This window comes from Choloepus didactylus, chromosome 3, assembly GCF_015220235.1.
Source record: "Choloepus didactylus isolate mChoDid1 chromosome 3, mChoDid1.pri, whole genome shotgun sequence".
NCBI classification, from domain to species: Eukaryota; Metazoa; Chordata; class Mammalia; order Pilosa; family Megalonychidae; genus Choloepus; species Choloepus didactylus.
In genome coordinates, this window is record NC_051309.1 from 102,794,015 (window position 1) to 102,808,638 (window position 14,624).

The 14,624-nt window shown below is 42.0% G+C and overlaps 1 protein-coding gene across 2 annotated transcripts in view; it reads right to left on the reverse strand.

The window, feature by feature from the left end:
- Window positions 1–14,624, reverse strand: part of UNC5C (unc-5 netrin receptor C) — a 380,387-nt gene continuing 365,763 nt past the window's right edge. For both annotated transcript variants that reach the window (XM_037830293.1, XM_037830292.1), the window contains 3 exons: window positions 14,326–14,490; window positions 7,592–7,770; window positions 1–6,871 (listed from right to left, as the gene is read on the reverse strand). In XM_037830293.1, the coding sequence (XP_037686221.1) occupies window positions 6,706–6,871; window positions 7,592–7,770; window positions 14,326–14,490 (510 nt within the window). In that variant the 3' untranslated portion in view covers window positions 1–6,705. The remainder of the gene's footprint in view (window positions 6,872–7,591; window positions 7,771–14,325; window positions 14,491–14,624) is intronic.

Below are 14,624 nucleotides of genomic sequence, written 5' to 3' on the forward strand. Positions count from 1 at the left end.
GCTTATAAATATAATTTATTACCTGTTTAAAAATTCTTTCTTACATTTTGTACATGTTGGCCGACAGAAATAAATGCAGGCAATTTACAAACCAAGGGGACTGCAGGAAAAATAGGGAGAGGCAGCCAGGGAGAGAAAAGAGGCACAACCAGAGCTGGTATCCCTCACCTCCACCACTCAGCCGTGCAACAGAAGGAATGCCCAGAGAGCACTCCTCCTCTGCTGGGGAGTTTTTAGAAAAGGAATTGCATAGAAGATACAGCAAGAGGGAATTCCACAACAACAAAAGAAGTGTTTCATATCTGAAAAGCCAAGGTTGTGTTGTTTTCAAAAAGGAAAAATGACAAAGCACAAAACCCCAATCTGCCATTTCTTCAGTTGAACTGTTCTGAAGGGAACAGCAGGTGGATGGCACAGCCCCTTCAACACAGACTGCTTTGGGGGGGTAGGGGCACAGGGGGCATTTCTCTGACAGGCATTGGTTGTTTCCTTTAGAAGGAGCAAAGAGGAAGGTCACCAACTTGCTACAGCTCAACATTAAATTCAATGAACACATAAAACACTGTGACATCCAACACGCATACACTGATGCTATTCCCTGCAATTGGGCTAAATGCATCCTGTCTGGAGGGTGAGGGCTTCACTGCCAACACTAAGTCTAGGAAAGAATGAAGGAGAGGATACAAATCAACTTGTTTTGATGGCTGTCCTTTTTCTTTTCCAAAACCTAGAGGAGTATTCATTTGAGTATTCCCTAGGTTAACAGCTATCATTAGTGGTATTTTAAGAACATGAAAGTGCAAAGGCATTTTGCAGTGGCTGTAGATTTCTTGCTCTTTTATGCCTTTTTAAAACAGATTTGTTTTAATATCTACAGCACAGTTCAGGTCATGATTCTGTGATGTTGCCTCATCATAGTGTTGAGGATCAAAGGCATCAGCAAAACTTGCATACGATTCATGTTCTGAACTCCAGTTCTGAGGACTCTGCCACACTGGGCCAGTGCCATCAGGGTTAACAGCATGTCTAATAGAGCCAAGTCCAGTAGACCTTTGGAATTTAAGGATGACACAGGATTTTAGTTTATTTCTAAGGGCTCCTGAAGTGTTACAACCTTCAGCAATTCATAATTTTGCTGAGGCACAAATCTGAAACGGAATGTGAAGAGGCTAGACAGCAGCTGGCTGCATCACAGGGAAGTTTCCTTCTTTTCCATTCAACAACTTACAGGCCACAACTCTTGTGACATTCTGTGGATTCTTGACTTGGGATTTCAGAGGATCTCCAGACAGAACCCTTCAACATGAGAAGTTCTAAATATACACAGGGCTGGGAAACAACCTCTGATAACTGCTTGGCTTTCTGCACTGGTAGGTTTGTGGAGTACCTGTACATTTGTCCAGGTGATGCCTGCCTCATCCCCGCTACACAAAGCCTAGGGATGTACATCATACTGGGTTGAACGAGCCCATTAATATCTCACCACAGATCAATACAGGGAAATGAAAGGCCCACCAGATAACCTGGGGAGCCATGAATTCCTCAGAAAACAAATTTTTAAAATAGGATTTCTGAAAATGGGGGCAACCACAAGGCTGGTAAGACTAAAGGATCAGAAAGGTAATTGTTGAATTTACTCCGTAGAGAAAACTTACCCACTGACATAGAAGGCCATCTACTTACTTTTCAAAAAGAGCAGGTTTTCAGGTCAGAGTATGAAAATATTTATGACTCCATTTTACTCACTTGGCCAATATGGACACAGGCTTAACTCAACTTTGGTTATAATATATTCTCTTTATGCCTTATTTCATTAAAAAAAAAACCCACTAGAGAGGCAAGGGAATCTTTCAAAGTGATCATACAGCCAGATATTATACAATAGATCTCTTAGGGTAGAGAAACAGCATCTCATTACACAAAGGTAAAGTTCTCAACTTTTCAGTCAACTTTAGCTTAAGAAAGATTAAAAAATAATACAAGAATAATACAAGAACACAAACAAACCAAAAACCAAAGTGTAATAGCTGGTACTATGAGGCACCCAAAAGTTAGAAAAATGTTTTTTTTTTTAATTCCTTTGAGATAATCAATAATGATATTCTTTCCTTATCAGAGCTATAAAATCTAATGCCCATCGACTGTTATCTTCTTTACAAATAACTGGCTTTGAGTAATTAAGTTCTGATTCCCAAAAGTTCCTCTGTTCTCAAAGATGGATTAAACTCCATTCCCTTTCAGCTGAGCTTCTATAGCCCTCCTTTCTTTCATCTACCTTGGACTTGCACGGAAGCCACTATGTGAAACTGCCAAATTGTCCAGAACAACTGCTCAGCCAAAGCTTAAACACATTCAACTCGACTGAAAACTCAACACAGTAACTTTTACTACCTTTACTACCTTCTTTATACTCTCTTTCGGGTCCTTACGTAGTTTTATATTTGTTTGGCCCCATAGGCACAGACCTGATAGAGACAAAGGCATTTATGGTGAGGAGCTAGTGATCATCTTACTGGATCCCTTCCCTGTGTGATGATTATAGAGCAGGAAGCAGAACAAGGCCCCAGCTGGTGTGTCTCTGACAGAACACACCCAAGGATGCACGAGACAACAGCCTTGCTTGATCTTCTCCAAAAGAAGCCAAAGGCCTTAGTTCCACCCTCTGAATGTTTACTTTTAAGATATTTTACTTACAGGAGAAATACCTAAAATAGCAAACTATTACTAAGTGTAGAGTTTTCAGAGTATCCTGAACGCAGACCCCATGACTTTTTCCTAAAGAATGGCCCTATTATTTGACAATTGAGAGATAAAATATATATATAAAATAATAGTGCCTATGAAAATGGCTAATAGCTATGCAGTTTGATATTGAACACCTCACCCCCAAAATTGTCCTGCTCATTCAGAGCTTAAATTGCTCATATGAGGATGAGAGTTTTTCTGTGTAACAGAGGTATGTTTCCAGGTTAGAAGATGCTGTTTGTGAAAAGACTGTCAGCTGTAAGTACCTCAGCGTTACATGTGTTTGCTACTACCTTGTGCTCATTTTCGATTCTGAATCCAGCTTCTATTCCTTCCAGATCACTTTAAGAAAATTTGAATGAGTGTGGTCAGAAGAAGATGAATACAGGATGAAAATTTTGCCTTTAGATTCCCAAATTCAGATAAAGGAAGCTTCTTTCCTCTCTTTGATTAACAATCATAATTTTCTCTTCCTTGGACTTAATACCCATTTGCACATTTCTTTCTAAGTGGATTTTTCATTTCCCCAAAAGATAAGTATTGGAGGATTAAAAGTAAGGAGATTTAAATTTTATCAAGCACAGTTAAAAACGCAAACATTAAAAATAACACATCTTCAAAGTTTGGCTTTACAGATTTTTTTGTATTTCTATTTCCAGAAAGCAACTTAGAACGTTCGCTTATTAATGAATTGATCAAGTAACTAGATGCAGAAAGACATGAAATTTTGAAATAGGTAATTCAAGAGAAAAAAAATGTGAGAATAAAAAAATCATACATTTGAAGTAAAAATGTCTCCTTGACTTCCTGTCATGAAAATCCCGCTGAACTCTACAGGTTCATTTTGACAAACAACTGGCGTTCTTATGTTAAACTCAGGGTAGATTGTGTTCCCTACCACTAGATGGCACCACGCACAAGTGATAAGTTTTTCCCATCCAAATGATGTAAGCCCGTCTTTCCTCACAAGCTGTTGTAGAAGCCCCAAGAAGGCAGGGCAGAACATATCACATAGAATGAAGAAGTGGCTCCTACAAAATGAACTATTGAGTCTGGACCTTCTATGTTTGAGAGCTCTCTGACAGTTATTACTTTACTTCAAAGGAGAAGGAAATTGGAACTTGTGTTGAAAATGATTAACCATAAATGCTATGTTGTACATATGCAAGCTACTCTTCACTTAAGGGGGAAAATAGCAGGGTTCTAGGACAGACGAGCACCCACTCATAAGGAATGAATCCCTCTGTTTTTTTCTTGTGCTGGGATATTGAACCAGAAGCCAATAAGAATCTGAAGCAAACCCCAAGAGGCCCTTGATGGCTTCAGTAATGCAATACTTGTAATGCTCAATATTTCTATGTTGACTTTTTGTTGAGTTTTTTTTTCCAGGAAAAGTTTTGGAATTGATTTATCTGGATAGTTACATTTTGCTTCCCTGTTTTTCACTAAGTACAGCATCAATTTCAGATTTCTGATTGATTCCAATAGATGAAATCTTCCAGCCTCCCCCATACTGATCAGCAATCTTGACAAGTTGTTTCTTTCAAAATGCAATAGTTCTTCCTCTCCTCTTCCTTTTCTTAATATTTATTTTTCTATAGAATATAATTGTACTACCTTTTGTTCAAATATATAACAGTACCAGTATTACCCAATGAACTATTTAGTAGTGCAATCTCTCCCTTCCGTGATCAGTGTAACAAGTATTTTTATATACAGAAATCCTACTGCATGGGTGGCCTGCGAGAAACAGATTATAGAATATATGCCTAAAAGAGGAGATAGGAAATAAAAGGCATGAAAGAAGAGGCACCATAAAAAAGGTATCAATAGTTCCTCAATGATGGGGATGAAGGAGACTGGGAATCTTGGGAAGTCACTAAAATACGAGAGGAAATACATGTAGAAAGAAGGGAGAATATGTATAAAATGATTCCTAGTTCTGATCCAGTCAGCATCCTGGATACCTCTGGCCCCAGAGTAAATCAAAATCATGTTTTGAAGGCTCTGACTCATACACATGGGTGCTTGTTATTCAATCTTGGCCTGACTAATGGGCTGTTACCTCTTTATTCTCCATCTGCTAAATGAACTGAGTCCCTGTGTTAATACAAAAAGCCTGTGATGGTCCCAGGTAAACGTCATGGTTTACAAAAAGTAGTCTGTTGACCAACATTTTGCAGGATAAAATTTTTAAATAGAGCTAACTAAATAACCTTTGTAAATGCTTTTGAATATTATGAAAGCAAAGACTACGGTGGGAGAAAAAAGAATGCACCAAATGCCTAATGCCGAGGAACTTGTAGATATATAGGGTCTTGATATGTCTAAAGATCAAGATGATAATAGTATGGAATTTGCAACTAGTCAGGAGGGATAGTGGTCCTAAGAGAGGGAAAGAAAATGATAATTGATAAAGGGATGCCATCTCTCTATGAACAGCACAATGCAATGAAAGAAAGGCAAGACTTGAAAACATAACAAATGTATTCCAAGTTAGAATAATTATCTCCAAATCAGAACTATTTGAAAGTCATAATGTAGCCTGGGCAAAAGACTAGCTGAGTTATCCAGGTCAGAGTCAATTGTGTCTTCGGATTGGAGTGTCTAGCATTTTAGGACCTCGAGATGATCTAATCTAACCCCTTCATTTTACAGGTGAGAAAACTGAGGTTCAGTGTGGTTAAGTGACTTGCCCAAGGTAACACAGCTAGACAACGACAAACCCAGAATGGGAACTGGTTTCTTGATTTCCAGTTCAGAGGCCATTCCTCCAATCGCAATGCCTCTAAGGTAGACAGAGCACCGTGGGGAGTAAGCGTGGGGCCACACAATCTCAATATCAAGAGAACTTGAATATAAAACGCTTCTCTTACTAAGGCTCAGGGGAGCAAGACTCTGCCTGCGCAAGCTGAAAGGACAGATTGACGAAGCCAGTAGGCATTTACTTCCCTTCCAGGGCACAATCCTGGGAGAAAGGTCAAAGGTTCTGGAAGCAATGCTTGTGGAATTAAACTGGTGACCACGCCCTCCATTGTTATCTGAGAAGGTGAGGCAGGTCTAGTCAACACCCTATTACTAACAGCACTGCTAACAAAAACAGAAGTTAAATGAAAATTCTTTTACTAAAATATTTGCAAATACTAATTGGTAATAATAATAATGATAATAATGACACTTTAAAAAAATCACTTCAAATCGCGTATTACAAACACACATGAAGAAATGCTTGTCTGTGTGGTTGAAAATGAATCAGCTGTCTTCCCTGCAGTGCTACAGCTTTATTCCTCAAAGGGCACCAAGTTAGGTCCCCAAAGGAATGAGTCTTAGTTATTTCTCCTTTACGCTTAGATTCTCCACTTCCCTGATACAAATGGTAATACTGATTCTACACGTTCTAGAAACAGAACACTGATGGGAGGATTATCTGAGACACTTCATGTGCAAGATTTGTAGCAAAAGCCTGTAGTTTCTCTGTGAATTACGAATGTGAAATAGACACAACAAACCGTCCACAGCTTCAACTTCAAATGATTTGAACAAAAATAGAACGAGCCATGGACAGTGTCTGTATCCCTGTCCAATTTGATGTAAACAACATTTGTAGAAATTGGGTTTGTTAAGAAAGTTTATCCATATATCTGGATAGCAATAAAAAGCGTTTCCTAGGAAACTGTAAGATCCTGTACCACACAGCATACAGCCCAACTAAGAGGAAAATTAGGTTGATTTCTAAATTCAAGATAAAAATTTACACAATTTTTCTTAACTCCTGTGATGCTGTCCAAGTAAAGTGGGCATGTATATTGGTAGTTGCATCTGTTTTCCTTGTCTTTCCTGATGCGATCTTGCCTGTGAAGCTCATTGGTCTGGTCTGGATTTCCTCCTCAGCTGTGATCCCTTTGGACGGCCACAGACTCCCTGTGCATTTTAGTCCTTCATTTTCAGGTCCAGCATGGGTCAATACTGCCCTTCTGCTGCTAAGGACACTACTGTCTCATGTCTTCCCATTTCTTCCAAGACAGCTGCCAGCATGCTCAGGTTTCCATCTGGGAAGTTCTGCGCTTCCCAAAGATCCAGGATTACGCCGGTAGGGCTCGATTTGGTGGCAAAGTAATTCAAGTACCTGTAATTGGGAAAGAGAACATGTGCTGAATAGCATGATTTACAGATCTGTTTTCTCTTCTGTTTTTACTCTGTTAAACCTTTCTGTTTTTCCGTCTGTCTTTTAAATATCTCAGTCCCACTCGAGCAATGGTGGTTTATGTGCGCCATCCTAAACAGCTAGCTGATACTTAATTAGATCAGTCCCAGACAGGAGATGTGATATTTAACTCTGTTAACCTCACCTCTGAGTAAGATAATTTAAGAGACAAGATGTCTATGGGTCATATCCTAAACAGGAAATCTAGAGACTTATGTTTTCTTTCCAGCCCAGCCTCTGATGATCTTTGACAGGCCATGCCATGCCTTTTCTTGGTAGTGATGGCAACACTACAAATTGAAGCTCTTGTGGTTTCTTTATAACTTAATGTCAACACTGTGTTTAGCATGTTAATTACTCAGCAAATATTAGGTCCTGCTCAATGGGAAATTAGGAACAATAATTACTTTAGTGAATGGGTATGTTATGAGGGAGGCAGGGAAGGGTTAGCCAATCAAGTTTGCAAAGTGGGTCGCAAAATGTGACACTTAAAAATGTTAGAAAGCCCAGGATGCCTCTCAACATTCTTGAAAATGGTGCAAAGTACAAAGGGGTAGCTTAATGCATGTGTGCAGAAGGAAAAAGAATATCGATGTACGGATGGAAAAACAGTTGCTAGTCCTGAAGCCTGGTCATACCCACCTGTCCAGGTTTAGCTTATGGGCCAGCATCCTCCAGTCGTGACCTCTTGTCTGTGGGGCATCCAGGCTGCTGCAGAGCTTCTGCCGGATCGGAAGAGGGATGCTGAAAGCACTCGGTCCCGTGATGGTGGTGATGGTGCTCGCTGGATCCAGCAGGGGCAAATCGATGCCAGTGGGTTCCTGCAGTTCAGGGACAGGAACAAGACTGCATTATTTCTGAAGACAAAAGCAATCCATATTGAACCAATCAACAGAATGCTTTGCTTTGAGCGAAAAGAAGAAAATGAGTGCTATTATTCTCCTTAGATAAGAACAGCTTCTTACTGGCCTGGAAGTTGCCATTTGCTATTTGTAATCTTGCTGAGAGGAAGAGGTATCTTTTGAGCTGACTTTGCATAGCCTTTGGATTCATGGGTCTTCTGTGAAGACTGGGGTTGATGGAAAGCTCTGATGAGGTTCAATAACAGCTTTCCTAATGGGATTCTCCAGGAATTGAGAGAAGAAATGGAATATCAATTCTCCTGAAGGTTTACATTTCAAGAGGGAAAAAATAGTCAAAGGGGAAATTCTTTGAAAAGGAACAGGCCTGTGATGAGAAGGCTGAAAGTCCAGAGCTTCTGGAAACTCTCTGAACCTGAGGGGAATGCCCTGGGCAAATGCCTGTGTAAATTTTGCTTCTACCCGCTGCAAAAGATGGCTCAGTTTTGCTTTTGTTGAACGAAATGGAACACAGCTCTCCTCTAAATGATATCAAATTAAAACTAATTATTTTAAGTACATGGTAAACACTATACTGCCTACGAGCAAGTTGCTAAAGGCATTCTCCAATTGAAATACATCCTTATTTTTTTTTTAAATTGAATTTTAGTAGAGAAAACCATAAATTGGCTCTTAAAATAGTTTCAGCTCATAAAACAGCATAAATGCAAAATCTGAATTTCCTCTGCAGGAGAAACTCTAATCATTTTCTGATCACTTCTGCTGGTTGGAAAAGCAATGGCAAATGTTGCCTGGGAACTATTAAAGCAATAAAAGAAAATCTACTTCATCTACTTTAAATGCCATCTTTCTTTCTCTTTCTTTTTAAAGCAGGTAACTTCTGGTTGTACATAATTAGTTGCTGGAGGATAAACTAGCAACATAGAGTTTCAGCCTTTATGGAATCTCTGGTGTCTTGCTGAGTACTCACCTGAGGAGGTTGGTGCCACTGTCACCCAGAGCCCCCCACAAACCTCACTGGACACTGCTGTGTGGTCTGGACAGCTGTGCACAGGCAGGCCCAGCAGGTGGCGGTAGGGGTGGCCACTGCTTATGCCCCAGTATTATAGACTGAGGGTGAATTCACATTCCAGTACCAGCGGCCAACACTCACTTCTAGGCTTGTGTGTAATCCCACCCCACAGGGGCCATTCGGGGACTTGTAGGATTTTTTAGAGCAAAACTAATTTTTTTTTGCCATAGTATGCCCAGTGGTGTTGGCTGCAATCACAGAATTTGGCCTCAAAACTGAAAGCTTGGCATGCTGAGATCCCGAGGACTCCAAAGGCTCCTTTGTATTAGCTCCAGTTCTTACCAGGATTAAAAAGACTGTGGTATGAAACACAGAAGAAACCACTGGGAGCTGCAGTCCCTGGATGAGGAACATGACCCCACATCAGGCACAGAATTCTTTCCAAGGGATGGAGAGGAGAGAGGGCAGGTTCCTGATCTCAAGGGGCACTGGGTTTAAAATAGTGGACTAGAAAGTGATCCAAGGGCACGTGTCAGCGTTTATCAATGGATTTACGTTTGGGATGCCTGAACTCAGGTGCCCCATGTTTATATTAGGCATGAAAATGATGTATGTTGCTGGTTGGGAGGTGAAGGCAAAGAGAAATCACATATTTCCACAACTGGATGCCATCATCTGCCTCAGGATCCTGCTTGCTTCTTGTCTGGGCAACAACAGGCCCTAGAAGGAAAGCTACCATTTTCCCTAAAACCACCACCCTCATCTTCCCCAGTTGGCAGTGGAAGCTAAAATCTGCACACGAAGGGGTCTTCTCTTTGTTCCTCTGACTAGAGTCTCCTACGGTTCTTGTTTGCAATGGACACAATACCCCATATTGCATACCCGTGCTCGATCCTGCACATGCCTGCCAGACCAGCCTTCCTGAAGTGCCGCACTGATTTCTCTCTCATTAAGAAGCTTTAAATAACTCTCCCCTAACCCCTGCCCCTTCTTACCATATGAAGCCTCCATTCTTATCAAGCAGTGCAGGAGAGACGCACAAACCTGCCTCAGTGGCTAGTGTGTCACATGGTGACAGAAGTAAAGCACAGAGCCCGGACCTGATGGTAGAAAGGGCCCCATACACTTTCGCTTTCACTACTTTACAGCCTGACATCAACATCTCTCAGATCACCCTGTCCTTCACATGACTCATACCCTCCTCAGACTCCCTGGTCCCAGAGCCTTTTTCTAAGGACGGAACTCTGACAGCTCTTCTGCCCCCTCCCTTAATCTCTGTTGAGCAAATCCTTCACACCCAGTCCGAAGGCATGTCCCGTGAGCCTTCCCTGAGCGACCACCCACCCCCCCCACCCCCGCCAGAGCATCATTCTTGGAGACCTTCCTGTACCCGTCTCACTGCTCTCCTGGAGTTCCTCCTAGTCTGCCCTGTGCATGTTGGTTGTGTTCATGTGTTACTTCCTTTGGCTTCTCCAGTTTCTTAGAGGTGGGAGTATTTCCACCATCCTCAGGGCCCCTGTGATACTCAGCCCAGTGCCCTGTGAATGGAAGCTACTCAATATTTGTTGAAATGAGTGAAAATATTTTTTCCTGAGTACAGAAAGAGGATTGTGAAGCCAGTCCCTGACAGAAGCCCATCCCACAAAGTAGTTATGTCGAGCTTCCTTCCAACTAAATGTGGCTAAGGGTGTGGTTAAACCCTGAAGTGCAAAGCCAATTAAAGGCAGCCGGGAATGTTGGGAAGGTCTGCTCACATATCCATTTTATCCTCCCTTTCTTGATGAGTAAAGGACCATCACTATTTCTTGTGGACGTGCAACTTATGCACTTTCTATCATTGGCCACTGTGCCTGTTGATTTCTGTGTAAATGAAGCAAGCTCAATAGTGCGTATTTTCTTGTCTCATCAAACAGCTGACAACATCCTTGGAAGTAAAAGAAAATCCATATATACATTTACATTTAACTTCACTTTGGCAATTTATCCGTTGCTATCAGTCCTTCTTTTAATTCCAGGTAAAAGTAGAGTTTACTCGCACACAATGCTTATTACAATAATTGTTTATGATATCGGTTCCATCTGTCTTGGATGTTATGATTCCCTTAATTAAACATGTAATTTTTCAACACAAACCAAACAGCTGTTATGGGTGATGGCACAGATTTTCAGGACTTCACAGTAGAAATAACTTTCCACTCATGTTCTCACTCTTTCTAAAGTCACATAGAAAAACTGGTTTTCCCAGTGGTCATATTTTAATAGGCCACAGGAAAAGAAAAGGCAAAGAGATGGAATGGCTGCAGCAGACTGATTTTGTCCCTTTTAATACTATTCTTTGTGTACACAAAAGTGCTATGTGTCAATATTAAAAGTGGCTATAAGAACTAGCAAATGTAAGAAATTATAATAATTGTTATTAAAATATATGACTAACACTGGCCCTTCAGGCTGCACTTTTCCCAGGGTTTGGAGCCACACACTAAAGCAACAGTATGATAAACCAACTCAGGAGGATAAACCAACAACTTTTTTCTGGAAGCTGATTTTTATTTATTTATATTCATTTGTTATTCATGCATTTATTTTTACAGAAGCTGACTGATTTTTTAATTTTTTTATTATTATTTTTATACTTACTGAAGCTGCATCTGCAGTTGGAGCCCACAGTTTTGTAGTAACAGAGTTACTGCAAAGGCCAGGTATCCACATGGAATCAACTGCAATTGTAATAATGGTGAACGTATACTGAGCACATGCTATGGGCCAGGTTCTGGTCAGAGCATTTACTACCATTTACTCATTTCATCCTCACAACAGGCCCTTGAGTGGATTCAATTGTTATGCCAATTGTACACATGAGGAAACTGAGGCACAAAGGCTTAAGTAATTGCCCATACTCCTATTGAACCATCCCTTCAATGCATCTTGTCTAAAGCTGAAACTAAATAAAAGGCCAGTAGAAATGTAAAGATTCTCTCTTCTCTACACCCTTTTAATTGCTGGTGACTCCCCCACTCCAAGTATCCCCCCCCCCAAAAAAAAAACAGGATAAAATCTTTTATCATTTATATTTTGATTGTTTTTCATTCATGCCAATAATTTTACTCTTCCAGACATTTTCTTTCTTAAATTTCATCTCTGGGGGACTAAAGACATTGTCTCTAGTTAAAGAATCTCTGGCAAAGGCTCCCAGAGAAGCAACCGGCTGGCTTTTGAAACACGTGCAGTATGTGTGCAGTGCACCAGAGTGGGCAAAAGAGCACACACCTCCTTTCCTGGCCAGAGAGGCCAAGGGCTGCAAACACTGTATAAATTTCCCCCGTGAGGGCCGTTGAGTGCTGGGGGGCTGGGAGGTGGTGGGGGCTGCACATGCCTGGCAAGTCAGCTCACTCTTGGGAGACAGGACATTGGAATGGGGACCCCAGCCCACCTGCCAATTTGCTGTGTGACCCCAGGAAGGGGCCCTGTTCAGAAGAAAGGAACCACCAGTGGGGCCTTTTCTCTATTTGTTTCTGCTCTGGCAGTCGTATTGCACCCCTTGCTGGAGTCTTTGGTGAGGATCAGGGTCTCGGGACTCTCCAGAGTCAGTCAGTCGTTCCTCAGGGCCGCGCCTCGCTCTCTGACATCAGCCCCCGGATGCACACCGCCTCCTCTGCCCGCCCTGCACCCGCATTCACATGCCAAAAACAATGGCGCGACTCAAGCCAGTGACCCAGAAGGAAAAACAGCAGAGTGCCTCCTAATCCCCCAAGTCATCTGGACTCCGGTCTCTTCTGCCCCTCCCTCCGCTGAATGCTCTTGTCTGCCGCACTCGGCAAAGGCCTCCGCATGACTGAAGGGCTGGCCTCTCTGAGGTGACTGTCACCAGGTTGAGAAAGAAATACCCTTTGCTGTGGGTTGGCACGAGAAAGAGACTCTTTAAATCGTGACCACACTATGCAAAACCGTCTATTCTCTGCGAGGAGGTGGCGCGCCTGGCGGGGGAGAGCACTGAACGGCTCTCTTTCATTCGTGGCTGCATCTGATCCACCTTTTCATCACACAGCAAATGTTCACGCTGAACAGAAAGCAAGCATCAAAGGGCCAGACCTCCTCGCTCCCCTCCAAATTCCACAGCCTTTGTTGCCATCGGAGCTGGGTGGTTATTGAACTTTGCAGACCTGCTGGGCCTGGAAAGTGAAAACACCCTCCGAAGCCAGCAGGGGTGGTGCTGTGTGCCTCGGAGATGCGGCCTGCGCGTCCCAAGGCTGGGCGGTTGCCATGGTACCCTGACACCGAGATCATTCCTTATGAATGTCACTGGGGTGTGTGACTAACGTTGTTTATGAGTCAAAAGTCTCATGAAACTATGGGAGGAAGTGATGACCGCACCTCGGCAGGCTGTGGGAAAGAAGGATGGAGTGTCCTCAAGGCTGACAAGCTTTTTTCTCCCTCACTTCACTGGAGAAGATGGCCTTTAAATACGACACATGGAGCGCAACAAGCTGAAGATACCGACATTTCATTCGTCACCGTGCATGAGACAGCAGGGGGAAATGGTATTTTAAATCACATCCTGTCCCACTGTAGTTTTTAAAATATGACTTTGCTAGGCTTTGTAGCCTAGCAAGCGGCAGGAAGATTAGCTCCATGAGGTTCCCGGAGATACTGCCTTTTGTCCACTCAGTTTATCTTTTTTCCATTGTTCCTCCAGTGTGAAAGGTTACCACTTTTCATCTACAGCCTTTGGCTCCTGGGTAACAGATGAGGTCATGAGAGCCTCCTCTGGTCCTTACAGAGATGTTTTAACTAGTAGTGAACATTGTTATGTCTGCTATGTGAGCTATAAAAATGCCCAACTGAAGTGTGCGAAGATCCCAGCAAAGAAAGGCAGAGGTGATGGCCACCAGGGGGAAAATACATAGATTTGACTTCTATTTCTGGAACATTCCCCCATCCCGGCAAAAAGGACATCTCTCATTTCTGGAGAATGATGTTTGAGAGAAAAAGGAGATCAAGGGGTTTCTCTTTTCAATATAGCGAAAAAAGGGAAGAAGAAGAAAAGGGGTGGGGGCAAGAACCCATCTCTTGTCCTCCACCCAGTCAGCAACAAAGAAAGGTAAGTTCAAGGAGGAAGGAGGAAAAGGGAGGGGAGGCAAATGGAGTATACAGGGAACATGGGCATTTCAAGGGATGCTTTGGGAAAAGTTACTCCATGTGCACAATGCTTAAATTAAACCCTATACCTGAAATTCAGATGTGCTTTAAAAAAATTAGAACATGATCTTTATGTTCACATCATAAAAAATAAATGACTTGGTTTTCAAAATGTATTCACCAATAGATTCCTTTATGTATCTAGCTCTCCATAGTCGTTAAAAATATTATTTTATTAAGAAATGGGTCATCTAGAAAGCTTTTCAGGTCTTCCCGTATGTCATAGACTGAAATACCCTTTTACCCCACACTCTTCTCCTGAGGATCATTTCCTCCCATGACTTCTGAGACAGAGAAAAGCTTCTTACCTCTGACACAGTACAGTTCAGCTGGAAGATCTGTCCTTCTCCTTCTACCTGCCGCACACAGAGTTTGCATACCAGTTCCACTGTGTTCAGGCTAAATCTTTCCAGAGTGAAGGTGCAATGGAGATTTCTTTGACACCCACTCCAAATATGGTAAAAAGGAATTTCCTAAAGGATGTAAAAGTGTTAACCACAAATGAGGGACAAATAGTAAAAATAACTATCAGACACTCTGCTGCCAGTGCTTGTCTTAGTACTATGCATATTAACTGATTTAATCCTCACAACAGCTCTATGCATAG